This window comes from Lontra canadensis, unplaced genomic scaffold (assembly GCF_010015895.1).
Source record: "Lontra canadensis isolate GAN:19392208 unplaced genomic scaffold, GSC_riverotter_1.0 scaffold106, whole genome shotgun sequence".
Taxonomy (NCBI): Eukaryota; Metazoa; Chordata; class Mammalia; order Carnivora; family Mustelidae; genus Lontra; species Lontra canadensis.
This window is the reverse complement of record NW_022631100.1, coordinates 3,094,423-3,113,387: the sequence shown is the minus strand read 5'-3', so window position 1 is coordinate 3,113,387 and position 18,965 is coordinate 3,094,423. Positions and strand designations below refer to the sequence as shown.

Below are 18,965 nucleotides of genomic sequence, written 5' to 3'. Positions count from 1 at the left end.
GAAGACTAACGCATCGCTATTAGCCACGTTGACGATTACGGTCAGGTCGCTCGACCTCAGTTAAAATGGCGACCGTAGTCGCTTCACTAACGTGTAATCCGTACCAGGGAGGCTTCCGGCGTCCGGCCGCAGAGCGAGACGGGAAACTATTTTAAACTGAGGCGGCGGCTGAGCCCTGGGGTGCCGCTTCTCAAAGGCGGGATTTCAGAGCTAGCTGGGCCTCTGAAGGGCTCAAGTGGAGAGGGGTTAAGTTGGGACCCGCTGCCCCTTATTCTTTCTCTTCTCTGGCAGAAGTCGACTCCGCAGGAGCGAGGGTCGCAGAGCTGGTGGGTGGGTCCGCGGAAATGCCCCTCCTGCGGTGAAGTCGCCGGACGTCTGAGGAAACAGTTTGTGTCCCTGGTGAACCCGGTTATTGTGGAGCGAGAGGGAATTTGAAGGGGCCAAGGATTCCTTCCGAACTCTCTCTTAGCTGCCGTTTTGGCGATTTTTTTTTTTTTTAAACTTCAGGGGGGTTTAGTTTCTACCTAGTTTTGGAACCAGACTTGAAGAATGATTCGTGAAGCCGGAATGGGTGACAGCGTCATCACGGCATCTTATTGGTAAGACCCTTTGTCTTTGTCCAGGACCGGCAGTACACTTTATGTTTTGCCCTGAAATGTGCCCATTTTCTTTACAACACTTGTGTGTTTAGATGGCTGCACGCTGCGTGCTTGGCACTCGGATTTGGGTATTGGTGACAGTGTAAAAAGTGAATTAAGTCAGGATCTACTACAAGAGAAACAACTAAGTTGTAACTGTGTGTTATGAACTACAAGTGCCAGAAGAGCTGGTGATAACTCTGGATACCCGCCAGCTTCTGAGAACGTGAAACCTCCAGGATGGGTTGCATTTGGTCAGACATATGGGAGGAGAGCAGCATTCTTAGTTGGCTGTAGGCTGAATAAAAAAGTCAGGGAGCAGAGGCGAACATGACAGGCACGAAGGGGGGTAGTAGGGTAATGATCTCTCTAGGGCAGTGGTTCTTCTTTCTTTCTTTTTTTTTTTTTTTAAGATTTTATTTATTTATTTGACAGAGATCACAAGTAGGCAGAGAGGCAGGCAGAGAGAGGAAGGGAAGCAGGCTCCCCGCTGAGCAGAGAGCCTGATGTGGGGCTCCATCCCAGGACCCTGGGATCATGACCTGAGCCGAAGACAGAGAGTTTAACCCACTGAGCCACCCAGGTGCCCCTAGGGCAGTGGTTCTTAACCTTTGCAAAAATTGTCTGTGGGACCTTTCTTCCTGCCCTTCCACCACCAAATACACATGCATGCGACATTTTGCATACAACCTAGGGTTGTTGGATTTTGTCCATAGATCTTGGTCTGAGAACTCCTGGAGTAGAAAATGAACCTGAATAGTGCCAGATAATAAGATCACATAATGTGGTACCATGAAACTCAGAGAAGTTCTGACTTCATCTGAAAGATGAGTGGGAATTGTTATGGGATCTCCAGCAAGGTAATGACAAGATAGAAGTAGGGTCTATGGATCACTGGTTATGGACTGGGGAAAGGGGTTAAGACTGGGACACTAAAATAATGAGTCAAGATATATTTTGAACCTCTAATTTATTGGGCAGGGCAAAATTGCCCATTACAGAGTGCAGAGTGAGAGGGTAAAATAAACGTTAAGTCATTTTCTGATCTTTCATGCGTGGACTGGGATATTTCACATTACCATAATATTAAATACGTAGGGGAAGGTTTTTCTCAAAACCTACTGTCTCAGTGCCCCTAGACAGATTTTTAAAATCTTTTTTTGGAATTCATAGCATTTTTCTTTTAAGGAGTCAAATTCATCAGGGCGTCTTTTGCCTTGAAATTGATCTCTATTGAAAGGCAATGTGGAAAAAAAAAAGAAAGGCAATGTGAAAGAAAGATAAGAGCACCTTCTCTGGCATTATACTGTCTGGGTTCAAATCCTGGTTCTGGCCTTCTTTACCTGTATGAGTTTGGCAAATTACTTAACTTCTTTGTCTTTTTGTCTGTCAGCTGGGAATATAATAAACCACCTCATGGGGTTTGAGGATTAAATGAGACAGAATTTGTTAGGGGCTTGGACAAGTACCTGGCACCTGATGAATACTCAATAAATGTTAGCCATTAATCCAAATAAAAATTTGAGAGAAGCATTCTGTGTAGATGGGACTGATTAAATTCCCCCCCCCCCGCATTTGTTTGTTTGTTTGTTTGTTTAAAGACAGAGCACCAGTGAGGGGTAGGTGTAGGGGCAGAGGGAGAGGGATAGTGAGAGAATCTCAAGCAGGCTCCATGCCCAGTGCAGAGCTTGAAACAGGGCTCAATCTATGACCGTGAGATCATGACCTGAGCGGAAATCAGGAGGCAGACTCTTAACTGACTGAGCCACCCAGGTGCTCTAAAACTGCCTTTTAAAGATGTAATTCAGTATGCATTTAAAGGTAGAATGCTTTAAAGTAGCAGCTATTTAAGTTGTGTGATGTATGATGTTCCTTGGGTGTTATCTGAACATTTGGGTATTGGTGACAGTGTAAAAAGTGAATTAATATTTAATATTTAAATATATATTTTATTTATATATTATAAATATATATAATATATATATTTATAAAGTATAAATATATATATTTTATATATATTTAAATAATATTTAACCTGTGAAGTTTTGTGCAAGATACAGAGGGTGCCTGCCCTATTTTGACATAATGAAATTTAAATATAGTAATAAATACAAGTTTTCGTTTTTTAAAAAGATTTTTATTTATTTGAGAGTGTGCACGAGCGCACCCGGAATCATGACCTGAGCCTAACTAAGGCAGACTCTTAACCAACTGAGCCACCCAGGTTGCCCCTACAAGTTTTCATTTGTGAAAAACTTTTATCAAAGGGTAACTGTGCCAATACTTGGGAGTAATTATTTTATTTTTATTTATTGTAATTTTTAAATCATAATTTCTTTTAATGAAAATTATAATTTCAGAGGTCTAGGAAATTCTTCTGTTCATTTAAACCGATACTTGTTAGGGGAGGTGGGCAGAGAGAGGATGGGTTAAGTGGGTGGTGGGTATTAAGGAGGATACTTGCACTGGGTGTTGTATATTAGTGATGAATCACTAAATTCTACTCCTGAAACTACTATTACACTGTATGTTAACTAACTGGAGTTTAAAGAAAAACTTGAAACTACAAAATAAATTAAAAAAAAAATCCACAATACTTGCTAACAATTAAAGAACACTCAGCATTATATTAGGATAATTATACAAGAGACATAAAAAGCATGATTTCAGTCAAAGTATTTTTGTCTTCTTGGGAAGAGAAAAAATGCACACCAAAAAAATTATACAAGGAAGTGTATGAATGTGGGCCAAAATGAGTGGTATAGACAAGATGATCAAGGAGAGCTATGTGGAATAGCATTTTATTAATCTCTAAACATTTTATGAAACATTATTGAGAGATTTTGTTAGACTCATCTAGAGGGTTTTTGGGCTTTTAAAAAATATTTACCCCTGAGACCTCATTCTATACACACACAGCCATGCCCCTATACACATTGCTTCCAGGAATGAGCTACTAATACAGACAGAAGTGTATATATACACTTCTGGGACAAAAAGATTAACAAAAACCTACTACTTGGAAAGAGATCAAATTCAAGCATGGTCCTAAAGGAGGTGGATTGGAAAAAGGACGCTTCAGATAAGGAACATGATTGATAGGCAAAAACATGAAGACAAAAATATGTTTATGCCTAGGAGAAGTAGGATAAGGTCAAGCTATATTATGAAAGATCTTAAATAGCAGAAAAGTAGCATTTTTCTCATCACTGTAAAGTTTTTTGCACAGGTGACTAATGATAAAGTGTCATTACTGAAAAGTGGATTACCCTTAGATATGGTCATCAGAACCTAGAAGTAGCTTTGGGAATGGATGACAGAGACTGTTGAAGGAAAAACTAGAAAGAATCTGCTTAATGACTACATGTTCAAGAGCCACTTTAAATTAATTTTAACATAGAAAATTGACAGGAATTTGAAAATGGACCAGCTAATTTTGGGAGGAGAATGGGAGGGAGTTGAATGTAGTTTTGAACATTCTGTGTTTGAGGCATTGGTAAGATTTTTTTTTTTTTTAAGATTTTATTTATGTATTTGACAGAGAGAGACACAGCAAGAGAGGGAATACAAGCAGGGGGAGTGGGAGAGGGAGAAGCAGGCTTCCTGCCGAGCAGGGAGCCCGATGTGGGGCTCGATGCCAGGACACTGGGATCACAAACTGAGCCGAAGGCAGAGGCTTAACCCACTGAGCCACCCAGGCGCCCCTGGTAAGATATTCTTAAAAATAGCCTATAGCCAATGAGAACTTGGTTAAAAAGTCAAAACTGGGGTGGGGGGGGATGGAAGGGAATGGAAGGGAAAGAAAGAACTTTATAGCAAGGAGAAGAAGAATCAGTGAAGCTGTGAGCCTGAATTAATTTTTTAGTGTTCAGGATTCTGGTTTTATTTCTTTTTATGTAGATCATGGATTCTCATGATACACCAGGATCGACTCCTAGGCATAGTGCGTCCTCAAGGCTTAAAGATTACTTTATAGGTGCCACCCCTTTGCAGAAACGATTAGAATCAGTCAGGAAGCAGACTTCATTTATCCCAACGCCACCTCGAAGGAAAATTCCTCAGTGTTCACAATTACAGGTATGCCTTTTGTGTTCTTTCATGTTGCTCAATAATTGAGAAAATCTGTGAGCAAAACATTTTGACTTTTGTTACTTTTTTTTTTTTAAGATTTTATTTATTTATTTGACAGACAAGTAGGCAGAGAGGCAGGCAGAGACAGAGAGAGGAGGAAGCAGGCTCCCTGCTGAGCAGAGAGCCCGATGCGGGGCTTGATCCCAGGACCCTGGGATCATGACCTGAGCCGAAGGCAGAGGTTTTAACCCACTGAGCCAACCAGACACCCCGACTTTTGTTACATTTTTTTTTTTTAAAGATTTTATTTATTTATTTGACAGAAATAGAGAGAGATCACAAGTAGGCAGAGAGGCAGGCAGAGAGAGAGGTGGAGGCAGGCTCCCTGCTGAGCAGAGAGCCCGATGTGGGGCTCGATCCCAGGATCCTGGGCTCTCAGAGGCTTAACCCACTGAGCCACCCAGGCGCCCCGACTTTTGTTACTTTTTAATAGTATTTTTAGTATCTTCTTAATCTCAGGTAATAAAATGAGAAATAGCAAAAACAGCTATTCACACTATCAATACCACCTCTGTTAAGTCTTTTAACTTCCTTTAATCTGGAGCATTTCCACAGTATTTCTGTATTTTTTATGACATTGACATTTTGAAGAATGTAGTTTCCTCCCTTTTCCTTTTAAAATTGAATATTCTTCATTTTGTATTTGTCTGATGTTTCCTCGTGGTTAGGTTGAAGCCGCATATTGGCTGGAATGCAGGGTAGAGGCTGTCGTGTCCTTCTTGGGGAATAACATCAGGTAGCACAGAGGTGATGTCAGTTTTGATCATCCTGTCAAGGTGTTGCTCAGTAATTACTGTTTTATTCATCTCTGCATCTGATAAGCAGTCTGGGAGACACTTTAGGATAATGTAAATATTCTGTTCCTCTCTAAATTTCCCCTCATACTTAACATCCATCGATAATATTTGCTTGATTCTGTCTTTATCATTATGGTCCCAGTATCATGATTTTCCAACTCCCATTTGCTGCCTATTTACCAACCAGCCTTTGGCATTCTATTGTAAACGCTTCTTATTTCTCCCCACTTAGTAATTTATCAGACTTAATTTTTGTTTTTCAAAACTTTCTAAATCATTACTAAATTATTTTGGTGTTTATATTGTCTCCAGTTTGTCTACAGCAACATTCTCTGTTTTGATTATTCATAAACAACTCTGAACATTTAGAACATGAGTAATTTGTGATTTCACTGGAACATGAAATAAAACCCTAGACAGTGTGGGTTTGGTGTTTGGTTTTGAGGAACATAGCAAGGAGTGTGGCTGATCCGTCACCCACATCCTCCCTGGAGTCTTATTTTCTTCTCCATGTTGTATGCCTCATATCTCTTGAGATATGGGAAAACTTTTGCTTCTTTCTGAAAAGTTTCTTAAATTACTAGTGCTGGTAATGAAAGTGATGGTTCCTAACAATAAAATAGAAATTGTATATAAAATAAAGATTGGAATGTTCAATTCATTTCCTTACCACTGTGAAATAAGTAATTTCCCCATACCTTTTGATCATAACAAGAAAAAAGTTTATAGCTTTTTATACAAGTTTTTTTTTTTTAAAGATTTTATTTATTTATTTGACAGCCAGAGATCACAAGTAGGCAGAGAGGCAGACAGAGAGAAAGAGAGAGAAAGGAGAAAGCAAGCTCCCTGCTGAACAGAGAGCCCGATGTGGGGCTCGATCCCAGGACCCTGGGATCATGACCTGAGCCGAAGGCAGAGGCTTTAACCCACTGAGCCACCAGGCGCCCCTTTTTATACAAGTTTTATAAAAGTTTCCATGAACACTCTAGTCAGAAGAAATATTTTTATCAAGTAGACAACTGTAATGAAAGTTCCAAAAGATAGTTGGAGCTGTAAGACTGTGTCAGAAAGTGTGGATTTTATAGAAAATTTCAATTTAGTATCAAAGTAGGAACTGTATGGGGATGTATGAAGACCCTCAATAATGCCATAAGGCCAATAGGAAGGAAGTGTTTTTGTTTTTGATGGTACCCGTTGTTCTAATAGAGCATGGTAGAAATGCTCCGAAGTATCTTTTTATTTAATCTGCTAAATTTGACATTGTGTCGTAGAGTGGATTTACTTCCAAACGTTTAAGAAAATTACATAATTAAAACTAATCAAATTAAATGCTCCAGGAATAGTTACTATTTTGAGAATCTATAATTTTAAATTTCTAAAGGTGAAACGTAAATGTTCATCCAATAAATATTTATTGAGCAGGTGTTCTAGATGCTAGAGATATAATACCTAGTAAAATAGGCAAAATCCCTGTTCTTATCATACTCATGCTCTAGTAAGGAATCAAACAATAAAAATCCAGTAAACATATCATGTCATATAGTCATAAATGCTGTGAAAAAAAAAAGCGGGTTAAGGAGATAGAAAGTGCTTGCTTCAGCAGCTCATATACTAAAATTGGAATGATAGGGGCACCTGGGTGGCTCAGTGAGTTAAAGCCTCTGCCTTCGGCTCGGGTCGTGATCCCAAGGTCCTGGGATCAAGTCCCACATCGGGCTCTCTGCTCAGCGGGGAGCCTGCTTCCTCCTCTCTCTCTGCCTGCCTCTCTGCCTGATTGTGATCTCTGTCTGTCAAGTAAATAAATAAAATCTTAAAAACAAAATTGGAATGATACAGAGAAGATTAGCATGGACCCTGCACACGAATGACACGCAAATTCGTGAAGCATTCCATATTAAAAAAAAAAAAAAGTGTCTGTAAAGTGACAAAATTGGAGTGAGACAAAATTAGATAGGGTGGCCTCTTGAGTGACATTGGACAGACCTGAGTAAGGGAAAGGAACATGCCATGTGAACACATGTGGTAAGAATATTCCAAAGTGAAGATACAGCAAATGAAAAGGCTTGTTCAGGGATCTTCAGAGTCTTGCAAACTCTGTTTTGGCTGGAGTGTAAAGATTAGGTACCCAGTAATGGATTGATATTAAATATTTAAAAAACAGTAATTAAGAATTAGGAAATATTAGTAAATGAGAATTTAAACTTCTTTTGTCTTGATTTTTTTTTTCTGTAGGAAGATAATGATCCTCAAAAAGTTGCATTCCTTCTGCATAAACAATGGACTTTATATAGTTTAACTCCCCTGTATAAATTCTCCTATACTAATCTCAAAGAGTATTCTAGACTTCTGAGTGCATTTATTGCTGCTGAGAAGCAAAAAGGGCTTGCTGTGGAAGTGGGAGAAGACTTCAACATCAAAGTGACTTTCTCCACTCTCCTAGGAATGAAAGGAACACAAAGAGACTCTGAAGCCTTTCTCGTCCAGGTAAGTTATATAATCAATCTTTGCTTCCCAGGGGGAAAGAATCTGCACTGTCTTGGTTTAGAAATTGTGGTATTTTCTTACCGTTTAAAAAAAAGAAACTTAAGCTTGTGATTTATAACCCATCTTATGTCTCGTTTGTCCAAATTACAGTAATTAGATATGGCCAACTTAAGAAGTTTTTTTCCAATTACATTATAGTCATCTTTATCATAAAATACATAAAAATATAAAGAAAATTGAAAACCACAGTTTAACATTTTGGTATACGTCTGACAGTAGACAATCTGAGTAAGCCTCTATTTATTAAAAAATTGAGTCAGTACTTTTCAAAGTAGAAAGCATCAGGCCCAGATGGGTTCACTGGTGAATTCTGCCAGACATTTAAGGAAGGAGTTATTTCAGTTCTTTACAGTCTCTACAGTCTCTTCAGAGAATAGAATGAGATTAACTCATTCTGTGAGGCCAGCATTACCCAATACTAAAACTACATGAAGATTACTAAAACTATAGGTCAGTATCTCTCATGAACATAGATACGTCTGTGTGGCTATCTGGATCTATTAAAATTGGGATTCCATTGCCCACACTTTTGCATATGGCCTTTTTAAAAAAAATTAATAATATTATTTTTATTTATTTATTTATTTTTAAAGGATTTTGTTTATTTACTTGACAGAGAGAGATCACAAGTAGGCAGAGAGGCAGGCAGAGAGAAAGGAAGAAGCAGGCTCCCTGCAGAGCAGAGAGCCCGATGTGGGGCTCGATCCCAGGACCCTGGGATCATGACCTGAGCCGAAGGCAGAGGCTTTAACCCACTGAGCCACCCAGGTGCCCCAATAATAATATTATAATTACTCATGTCATTAAGAATACTACATGTTTGTAAGGAAACCTGCATAAATCTGGACTAAATTCCTAGAAGTGGAATTTCAGCACAAAAAAATGCATATGTATATACATATATAAGATATGTATATACATATATAATCTATCATCATATATTGTGATGTATCATGCCAAGTTACTCTTAGAAATGTAACGTTCTGGGCCGCCTGGGGGGCTCACTGGGTTAAGCCTCTGTCTTCAGCTTGAGTTATGATTCCAGGGTCCTGGGATCGAGCCCCGCGTTGGGCTCTCTGCTCAGCGGGGAGCCTACTCCCCCCGCCCCCCCCCGCTCCTGCCTCTCTGCCTACTTGTGATCTCTGTCTGTCAAGTAAATAATAAATAAAATCTTAAAAAAAAAAAAAAAGAAATGTAACGTTCCTTCCTGTGTGTAGTATTTAAAAGTAGTAGGACTATCTTTGGATTGATTAAGAAACTGGATTTATTATTCATGCTTGCTACTTCTGTTTCTTGAGTGAACTCATCTTAGTCATTATAAATTAAATTCTGAAATGGTCAAAAAGGCCTAATTTTGCTTATTTGTGTAGATCAGGGGTCAGCAAACTATGGCCTACAGGCCAAATCTGACATGTTACTTGTTTTTGTTTTTGTTGCTATGTTTGTAAATAAGGTTTCGTTGGAACAGTGCTCCTCTCATTGTTTACATACTGTCTGCAGCTGCTTTTGTGCTCCAACAGCACGTTTGAGTATTTGCTACAGAGACAATATGTCCTGCAAAGCCTAAAATACTTACTATCTGACTTCTACAGAAAAAATTTGCTAACCCCTGCTGTAGGTCATGATATTGACAAGGATCTTCAAGATTCCTAGGATTAGGTTTAGCTGCATAAAACAGAAAGCCTAAATAACTGTGAATGAAATGTCTGTCTTGAGGTTTAATAGATAGAGCCTTATTTGTCTTACAAAAAAGTGGAGGTAAGGTGTTCAAAGCTGGCATATGCTTTATGAATGAATAATCTAGGCTCCTTCTGCCTTCTCTCTCATCCTTGGTGCATGGCTTCTCTCCGTAAGGTTGCGTGTAGTCTGACTTGGCTCCTGAAACTCTAAATATTGTCTGCAAGGTCTAGGCAGGCAGTAGGAGGGCAAAGAGGGTGCCTGCCACTGAGGAAACCTTTAATGAGGCTCTAAGACCCAACAACTTCTCTTTACATCCCAGTTGGAAGGCAGACTAGGAATTTTTTCTTTTTTAGTGGGTACTTTGCCACCTCATTAAAAGCACAGTTTTATTGTGGAAGGAAAAGTAGGTACTGGGTAGATAGTTAGCAGTCTTTGTCAAATGCCCAGAGAAGGGATGTGATTTGCATGTCAACAGGCAGATATTCTTTCAGGAATAGACATGACCTCTTGAGCTCTTAGTAGAGTGTCCTAATAGTGACCGAAGTAAATCTCATTTCTTCATAGTGTTACAGAACTTTTAGGTTATGAAAGTGTGATAGACCTATCTGGGCTTCAGGGCTTTTGAGTCTCTTATACTCTCTTGAACAAGAAGGAGAAATATGCTAAAAGTAGTTGTTAAAGTGATTATCTCTAAAGGGATAGGAAACTGGGCTGTGATCTTCACTTTATCCTGGTCAGACTTTAAAACTATGAGTATCTGGAAGGTACGTTTGTCCTGTAGTTTAGAGATTTGAAGTTTGAAATGTTAATCTGCTGGGAAACTTAATCAGGATTCTAAAAAATCTGAATGGATTGGCACAATGGGTCAAATTGAAAGAGATTAAAATTTTAATAGGAGTAAATATATCGCCTCTCTATATTAGGGGAGGTTTACTTTTTTTTTTTTTTTAAAGGTTTATTTCCTTTAGAGAGTGCACAAGCAGGGGGAAGGGCAGAGGGGAAAGGAAGAGAGTCTCAAGCAGACTCCCTGCTGAGCACTGATGTGGGGCTCATTCTCAGGACCCTGAGATCATGACCTGAGCCGAAATCAAGAGTTGGCTGCTTAACTGACTGAGCCACCCCGGTGCCCTAAGATTTAAAAATGAATAGGGATAATTTATATAAAGCTGTCAACTATAAATGAGAACACTACTGAATCTAAGATTATATTAATAGTAGTAAAATCTAGGTTAAAGATGGTAACAGTCCTTTAATCAGATCCTTTTGAAGTGACTATATTCACTTATGAATGACTCCCATGTCGAAGAATTTCAGAGTGACCAGGATAATGTGTATGTCATAGGAGGAATAGTTGGAAGAAACTAGAGATGTTGAACTTGACATTACATATGATACAGATCATCAAATATTTGACTGTAGAAGAGAAATTAGATTTGATTTGTTCTACATGCACATAAGGAAGAAAACAGGACCTATATATGGAAACTGTGGGCCTAACCAATGAAAGAACATTTTTAAGTTGATAGAGCTGCCTTGGGAAATCCTGAATTCTTCCTTTATGGAAGAATTCAAGCACGTTGGATTTGATGACTTTTTATAGTCCCTTCTGAAGTTGAGATTTTGAGATTTTTTTTTTCAGGATAGTGTACTTGGTTACACTATATTGGCATTCCATATTTTTCATTTTGGCTGCACCAAGATCTTGCCATCCATATACCATGTCCTAATAAGAATATTAGGAGAAAGATGTGTTATATATACACAATGGAATACTATGCAGCCATCAAAAGAAATGAAATCTTGCCATTTGCGACGACGTGGATGGAACTAGAGGAGGGTATCATGCTTAGCGAAATAAGTCAATCGGAGAAAGACAACTACCATATGATCTCCCTAATATGAGGGAGTGGAGATGCAACATGGGGGGTTAAGGGGGTAGGAGAAGATTTAATGAAACAAGATGGGATTGGGAGGGAGACAAACCATAAGTGACTCTTAATCTCACGAAACAAACTGAGGGTTGCTGGGGGGAGGGGGGTTGGAAGGGGGGGTGGGGTTATGGACATTGGGGAGGGTATGTGCTATGGTGAGTGCTGTGAAGTGCGTAAACCTGGTAATTCACAGACCTGTACCCCTGGGGATAAAAATATATGTTTATAAAAAATAAAAAATAAAAAATTAAAAAAAAAAGTATTAGGAGAAATGTCAATTAACTTGATAAAGCCTAATGATGATTAGGGAGATTATTTCCTTTGTGTTTTTTTGGCAAGCAGTACAACATATCTTCTTATTTTAAAATGTACTAATTTTGAGAAGATGTAATTTGGAGTAAGTGTACTTTTGAATTTAATGAACCTTTTTTTTTTTTCTTTGTAGATTCTCTCAAAATCTCAATTGCCATCTGAGAACAGAGAACATAAAGTGTTGTGGACTGGTTGGTTCTGCTGTATATTTGGAGACAGTCTTCTGGAAACTGTTTCAGAAGATTTCACCTGTGTACCCTTATTCCTTGCAAATGGAGCAGAGACAAATACAGCCATAGTAGGAACGTGGTTTCAGAAAACTTTCGATTGTTATTTCAGTCCCTTAGCAATCAATGCTTTTAATCTTTCCTGGATGGCTGCTATGTGGACTGCATGCAGAATGGACCAGTATATGGCTGCTACTGAATTTCTTTGGTCTGTACCCTGTAGCCCTCAAAGTCTGGACATTTCTTATGCCATACATCCAGAGGATGCAAAAGCTTTGTGGGACAGTGTCCACAAAACCCCTGGGGAAGTTACTCAGGAAGAAGTTGACTTATTTATGGACTGCCTTTATTCACATTTCCATAGGCATTTCAAAATTCATTTATCAGCCACAAGATTGGTCCGTGTTTCTACATCTGTAGCTTCAGCACATACTGATGGAAAAATAAAGGTTAGTTTGAACAAATCTAGTTAAGTAATTTTTCCTTATTGTTATGTAGCTTTCAAAATGTATGCATTTGCTACATTGAAGAAACACATTTGAATGCTAATTCGAGACAGTAGGATATTTTATGCTTTATAAATAATTTACTAGAAAGTCTTCAGTCTCTAGATATAGCTTTATAATGGGAGAATACTATATGCTGTGAGCTACAGATTTTGGTAATAATAGGAATTATTCTGTAGTAATTTTTAAATATTAAAAATTGTTTTGTCAAACTTGGAAATAATTATCAGAGCAACAGGATTTTGTATGTGAGATCAGAAAATTATAGCCAGAAATACATAACTAAGATGTCATCTAGGCTTTTTTCTCCCTAGGAAGGAAATAATTGACATTGTTTTACTCTCTATGAAATACTTACTAGAGGAAATATCAGAAATAAGAGAGTGGGCACCTAAATATAATAAAATATATTAATATATTTAAAATGTTTTAAAATGTAGGCCATAGTAAATAGTGAATATTGAGCTTGTGACTGTGCTAGGAGTTTAATACACCTTAATTTTAATCTTTAGAGCAACCCTGTAGTAGGTGTTTTTATCCACATTTTATTTTTAAAACAAGGGAAGAGGCCAAGTTAGGTGAAAGTGATACCAGCAGAATAGCTTAGTCAGAGGAGGAGTCAGTATTTGAATGCTTATCTCTTAGGTTCCAAAAAGCTCATACTCTATAAACACTGTATTAGTGTTTTTCTAATTGAAGGTCCTATTGCAATAGTAAGTTGGAAAATAATTTTGATGGGAAGAGACCAGCTTTAAAAAACAAAAGAAAGATATGTAATAGAAAATATAAAAATGACTGTATCATATGTAGTAAGGGTATATACATTTGCTTGTACTGGGTCATGATGTTAAGTTTATTTCTTTGGTTTTCAGTGAAACGTTTGAAAGATTATACCATACCTTATTTAATTTGATATTATAAAAGGAAAATAATTCCATTTTAGCACCTCAGAATTCAGTGTTCATGAAGCCCTTGTGTATTTAAGATTTTGTGGTCATATGCCCACTCTATAAAAACTGCTTCATATAATGTGTTATTATGAATATAAAGGTGGTTCTTAAACACATTGATTTTATCTGGTCTATACTACATCTAAGATCCTCTTTTTTTTTTTTTTTTTTAATTTTATTTATTTTAGAGATAGAGCAAGTGAGTGGGAGGGGAGAGCAAAGAAAGAGGGATAAACAGACTCCTTGCTGAGTGTGGAGCCCAGTTCAGGGCTTGACGTCAGGCTCGATCCCACAACCCCGAGATCATGACCTGAGCCAAAATCAAGTCAGACGCTTACCCTACTGAGCCACCCAGGTGCCCCACTAAGAGCCTCTCTTAATGATTTAAGATGGTGACCGGCTCCTACCTTCATATAATGCCATGGTGATAGCTAACATTTAAACTTTTTTTTTGATAGTGAACTTTTAATAAGCAGTAATTATATTAAGAAATAAATATTAAAAAGCATTTTGTATGTACCATCTCACTCAGTTTTTCACAACAACCTATTGAGATAGGTTGTGAAGAGGAAACTAGCACAGAGGATAAGTAGGTTCCGCAAGATCAAATAGCTAATAAGTGGAGTTTGAATTTGAACCCAGTCATCTGAGCTTATGCCTTTAACTGCAACTGTGTACTGCCTCTCAAAAGTTTGAAATTAGTGTATTAACCAGGTTTTTGCTATCTGCTTAGTTACTACAAGGTACTTTTGGAATCATATATCCCTTTGAAAAGAAGGAAGGTATGGAACCTCTTTGTAGAAAATGTACATACTTATTTTGCATAGAAATCCAAGGGGTTCAGGGATACCCCCTTCCTCTCCTTACTCCTTATATACATAGTTAGCCCATCTGTGGAAATCAGAAAAAATTAAGAATTTTACTTATTTCTAAGCACCACTGACTAATAGTTGTGTATTTATTAAAGTTACTAGTCTTCATTAAATAGATCAAAATTTATTTGACTTAGAGCAGCAGTGGTTTGGGTTCATCTTAGCTTCCAAATGTAGAATTTAAAATAAGCCTGGAATATTTAATCAAATATCAAACTGCTTTGTTATCATAATTCTGATTTTAAGTATCTTTTTTTTGTGTGTGTGTTTGTTTGTTTGTTTGTTTTTTCAGATTCTGTGTCATAAATACCTTATTGGAGTCTTGGCATATTTGACAGAACTGGCAATTTTTCAAATTGATTGAAGTCTTGTGGGGACTATAAATGATGGATTATATGCTTTTTTTCTCACTGATTATTTGCCTAATTGCTATTCTGAGAGGCCCCGCAGGAGAAATAAGCATCTGTCTCTGCGTCTGTTTTCCTCTCAGTGCCTTTGGAATTGCCCAGATGGAATGGAATTCAAGAAGGATCTAGAAGAAAAAAGAAGGTGGTAGTGAATAAATCACAGCCAGGTGCTCCATAATAGTCATGATGATCTGGGATGCCGATGTCTAGAAAATGCTGAGTTGTTTTCTTGGACCATCTTTCTAAAAAATATGTAATGTTTATTACATCAAATTTTTAGGATTCAAATGAGGTATCTCTAATATTATTTCTGATTTGGATCTTTAAAACCGTCAGTTCCTTTTAAGCATTTTAGGGTTGGATCCAGAAGGAATTTCTGTCTTCTAAAGACATTTTCCTAGTATCATTTCACTGTAGAGAGCTGGCAATTAAAATCTCTAAAGGAAACTGGAGATTAACGTACACTTTTTAAAGCCACTAATATGCTTCTGTTTTTAATACTGTTCAATTCTTATTGCAATGTTGAATTAAATATTTTTAAAATGAAGCAGTGTGGTGACAGATCTTTAATGTATCAAGAATGAGAATTGTAGTCTTTTTCTCTAGCACAAATGTTACAAGCCAACAATCATATGGAATCAGAGGCAACTGTGAGTCTCTTGCGGGCAGAAATTATCTTAACTTTCATGTCCCTAATCTTGCTTTAGCACAGTACTTAGTAAATATCTGCAGGTTAAGTGAACGCATTTTAACCAGCTCTTCCATTTTATAGATGGCAAACTATGAGTTCGAGCAACCTGGGAGACTTGCCCAACTTGCTATATCTATGTCTTTAAATTTTAATTTATTGAGCATAGGAAGATTTTGTTTTACTTTGCAAATGATGTTTTTTAAAATTTGTTTGAAAGAAAATAACTTTAATAGGCTGTCATTCTAAAAACAAAGGTTAACTTCTGGATTGGGGTATTATTTCACATATATCATGAATAGCAGGGATAGTGGAAAAAGCATGGGCTTTGGAGTCAGACAGTCATTTTCATTTAACTAATATTAAGCTCCTATGTTGTACTTGAAATTGTATTGAGCAACAGGGGTATAGCAATGAAGACAGAAAATATCCCTGTCATGTGGAAATTATATTCTAGTGGAGGAAGGTAAAAATAATTTCAGTTGAGATAAATGTTATAAAGAAAATAAGGCAGTACATTACGGAAAGGGGTGACTTTTTATACCGTTGTCCAAGGTCTCTCTGAGGAAGTGACATTTGAGCTGAGTCCTGAGTGGTGAGAGGGAACCAGCTGTGGGAAGGTGTAGAAGAATATGCTAGGCAGGTGAAATGGCAAGAGCACAGGCCTTGAGATGGCTAAGAACTTGGCTCATTTGAGGAACAAAGGAAGTCTGTGTATGTCTTGAGCAGAGTAAGGGTGGAGTAGTAGTAGATGAAAGTGAAGAAATTGTGCAACAGAGACTTATTCCACTGACTATGTCTTCCAATTTTTGACTTGACATGTAGCTGTCTAGAATAAAGATGACCTTTTCCGGCCTTTCTCAGAGCTAGGGGTAGTCATATGACTTACCTTCTGACCCATGGTCTATAAATGGAAGGATCGTGTAGAGCCTCCAGGAAATCTTCCTTAAAAAACAGTGGGCTAGTACCCTTTGCCTTTTAATTATTCTTCCATCTTTTCTGCTTGGAACACCTATAATGACTATAGGTGACTAGAATTCTAGTCATTCTTTGTGGTCACGAGGATGCAGGTTAGATCCCTAGGGGTGGTGGAGCATGGTCTAAAAGAGTTTGTGCTTCAGGGACTTCTTCTTTTTTTTTTTTTTTAAGATATTATTTATTTATTTGACAGAGATCACAAGTAGGCAGAGAGAGAGGAGGAAGCAGGCTCCCCGCTGAGCAGAGAGCCCCATGCGGGGCTCGATCCCAGGACCCTGAGATCATGACCTGAGCCGAAGGCAGAGGTTTTAACCCACTGAGCCACCCAGGCACCCCGCTTCAGGGACTTCTTAAAGCTGAACCCCATTGCCACCCCTGGGTAGTTTTCCTCTAGACTTATGTGTCGGGGAAGTAAACTTTTTTTTCCTAAGAGAGGGAGGGTTGTAGGGGCAGGGGGGTAGAGAGAGTGAGTCTTAAGCAGTCTCTACCTCCAGCACGGAGCCCAACACAGGACTTGATCTCACAACCCTGAGACCATGATGTGAGCTGAAGGCAAGGGTCTGCTTAACCGACAGCCATTCGGGAAGTAAACTTTTATCTTGTATAAGCTGTTGCTATTTTGGGTCTCTTGCTCAGAGCCAAACCTAATCCTGATAGAAAGAGGCAGTATCTACATCATCTAAGTTTTTGTAGATACTGTGAAGAAATTGGATTTAATTCTAAATGCAATGGGAAACCATTGAAGTTTTAAGCAGGAGAGTAATATTATCTAACATGTTTTATAAGATATGAGGGAGAATGAGTTATAGGTGGACAAGAGTGAAAGGAAAAACAGTTAAAAGATTGTTTGAAATGGTACAACTGCTACAGAGAAATTAATATCTAGCAAAATTATGTGGGATTTACCCTTTAACCAGCGGTCTCACTTCTGGCATTCTATCCCCAAAACTCACTGGCAAAACATAAATGAAGCCTGTACAAGGCTATCTATTGCAATAGTATTTGTAATAGCAAGACTGAAAAAAATCCAAATGCCTATCAAAGGGGGATTGTTTGAATAAATTATGGTGTAGCTGCACAGTGAATTACCACTATCTGACTATAAAAAGGTTTGAGGAAGATAATCTAATACTACCATGGCGTGATCTTGATCTCTAAGAGGCGTTGTTTGAAGAGTATGTGGACAGTGTATATACAGTATGCTCTCTTTTATAGAAGAAATGGGTAAAATAGGAGTTTGTGTGTATTTCCTTTATGTTTCCAAAAAACAATGGAAGGATAAACCAAAAACAAATAAAAATGTTACTCATTAGGGGGAAGGAAGAAACTGGATAAAGGGAACAGGAATGGAAGTTAAAACTTACTTGATTGTTCCTTGTTTAGAGTTTAGAACTATGTAAGTGTTTTATTTAGTTAGAAACAAAATCGGATCAAAAAGAAAAAGTGATCCTTAAAAACTGAAAATAAATAAACCTAACTATATTTAATTCATGCCATAATCACCAAAGAATTATTTTTAGTATTTTTAAATCCTAGTATTTTGACTTTATATTGTCAGCTATATCTTAGGAACAGAAGAGCAGCAAAGGAATTTAAGTTGTACTCAGTTACCTTGTTACTAATAATATTGGTATTCTTTTATCATTGTTTGTAATAAGATAAAACATAACAATGTTATGAACCAAGGTTTTGAGCATAAAAGATACACAATTATAAAGTAAAGTAAGCTCAGTAGAAACTCTGTAATGTTAAATTTGAATTGGAGATACCAGGGTGAACTCATTTATTTTCAAAATGTCAAAGTTTTAAATTTTGATTAAGTCCAGCTTATCAGTTATTTTATTTCTCATGCCTTTGGTGTTGTGTCTAAGAAGTCATTGCTTAATCTGAGGTCCCAAAGGGTTACTCTTGTGTTTTTCTAAGGATCTTACAATTTTAGCTTTAAATTTAGGTCTGTTATCCAGAATTTTGAGATTTTATATATGGGGTGAGGTAAGCATTCAGATTCATCATTTTACATATTCATTCATTCTTATCATTCATTTGTTCTAGTACCATTTATTAAAAAGACTTGTTTTCCCATGTCACCTCTGTCACCTTTCTTAAAAATCATTTGGCCGTAGATGCTTATTTCTGGACTCTCAACTCTGTTTCATTGATGTCAGTCTTTATGCCAGTACCACACTGTCTTGATTAGTGTAGCTTTGTAGTACATTTTGAAATCAGGGAGTATGAGTCTTCCAGCTTTTCCTTTTCCTTTTTTTTTAAAGATTGTTTTGGTTATTCTGGGTCTTTGGCATTTCC

At 37.6% G+C, this 18,965-nt stretch overlaps 1 protein-coding gene and 1 non-coding gene across 3 annotated transcripts; both read left to right on the top strand.

Annotated features, from left to right (window-relative positions):
- Window positions 1-467: 467 nt before the first annotated feature.
- CENPL (centromere protein L) lies at window positions 468-15,526 on the top strand. 2 transcript variants are annotated; one of them, XM_032838805.1, is made up of 5 exons: window positions 468-599; window positions 4,539-4,715; window positions 7,799-8,050; window positions 12,167-12,709; window positions 15,079-15,526. In XM_032838805.1, the coding sequence occupies exons 2-5, from the start codon at window positions 4,542-4,544 to the stop codon at window positions 15,142-15,144; spliced, it is 1,035 nt and encodes a 344-aa protein (XP_032694696.1). In that variant the 5' UTR covers window positions 468-599; window positions 4,539-4,541; the 3' UTR covers window positions 15,145-15,526. The 2 variants fall into 2 exon arrangements, with proteins under 2 accessions (XP_032694696.1, XP_032694695.1); XM_032838804.1 differs by having other exon boundaries at window positions 14,881-15,526.
- On the top strand, window positions 7,363-7,465 carry LOC116855832. Its single transcript, XR_004380455.1, has one exon. It is a non-coding gene; the product is annotated as a U6 spliceosomal RNA (small nuclear RNA).
- Window positions 15,527-18,965: the final 3,439 nt, after the last annotated feature.

Coding starts and splice junctions, on each gene's coding strand:
- CENPL (XM_032838804.1), top strand. CDS start 4,542: ATGGATTCTCATGATACACCAGGATCGACTCCTAGGCATAGTGCGTCC. Junction 4,716..7,798: donor CTCAGTGTTCACAATTACAG/GTATGCCTTTTG, acceptor TTTTTTCTGTAG/GAAGATAATGATCCTCAAAA. Junction 8,051..12,166: donor CTGAAGCCTTTCTCGTCCAG/GTAAGTTATATA, acceptor TTTTCTTTGTAG/ATTCTCTCAAAATCTCAATT.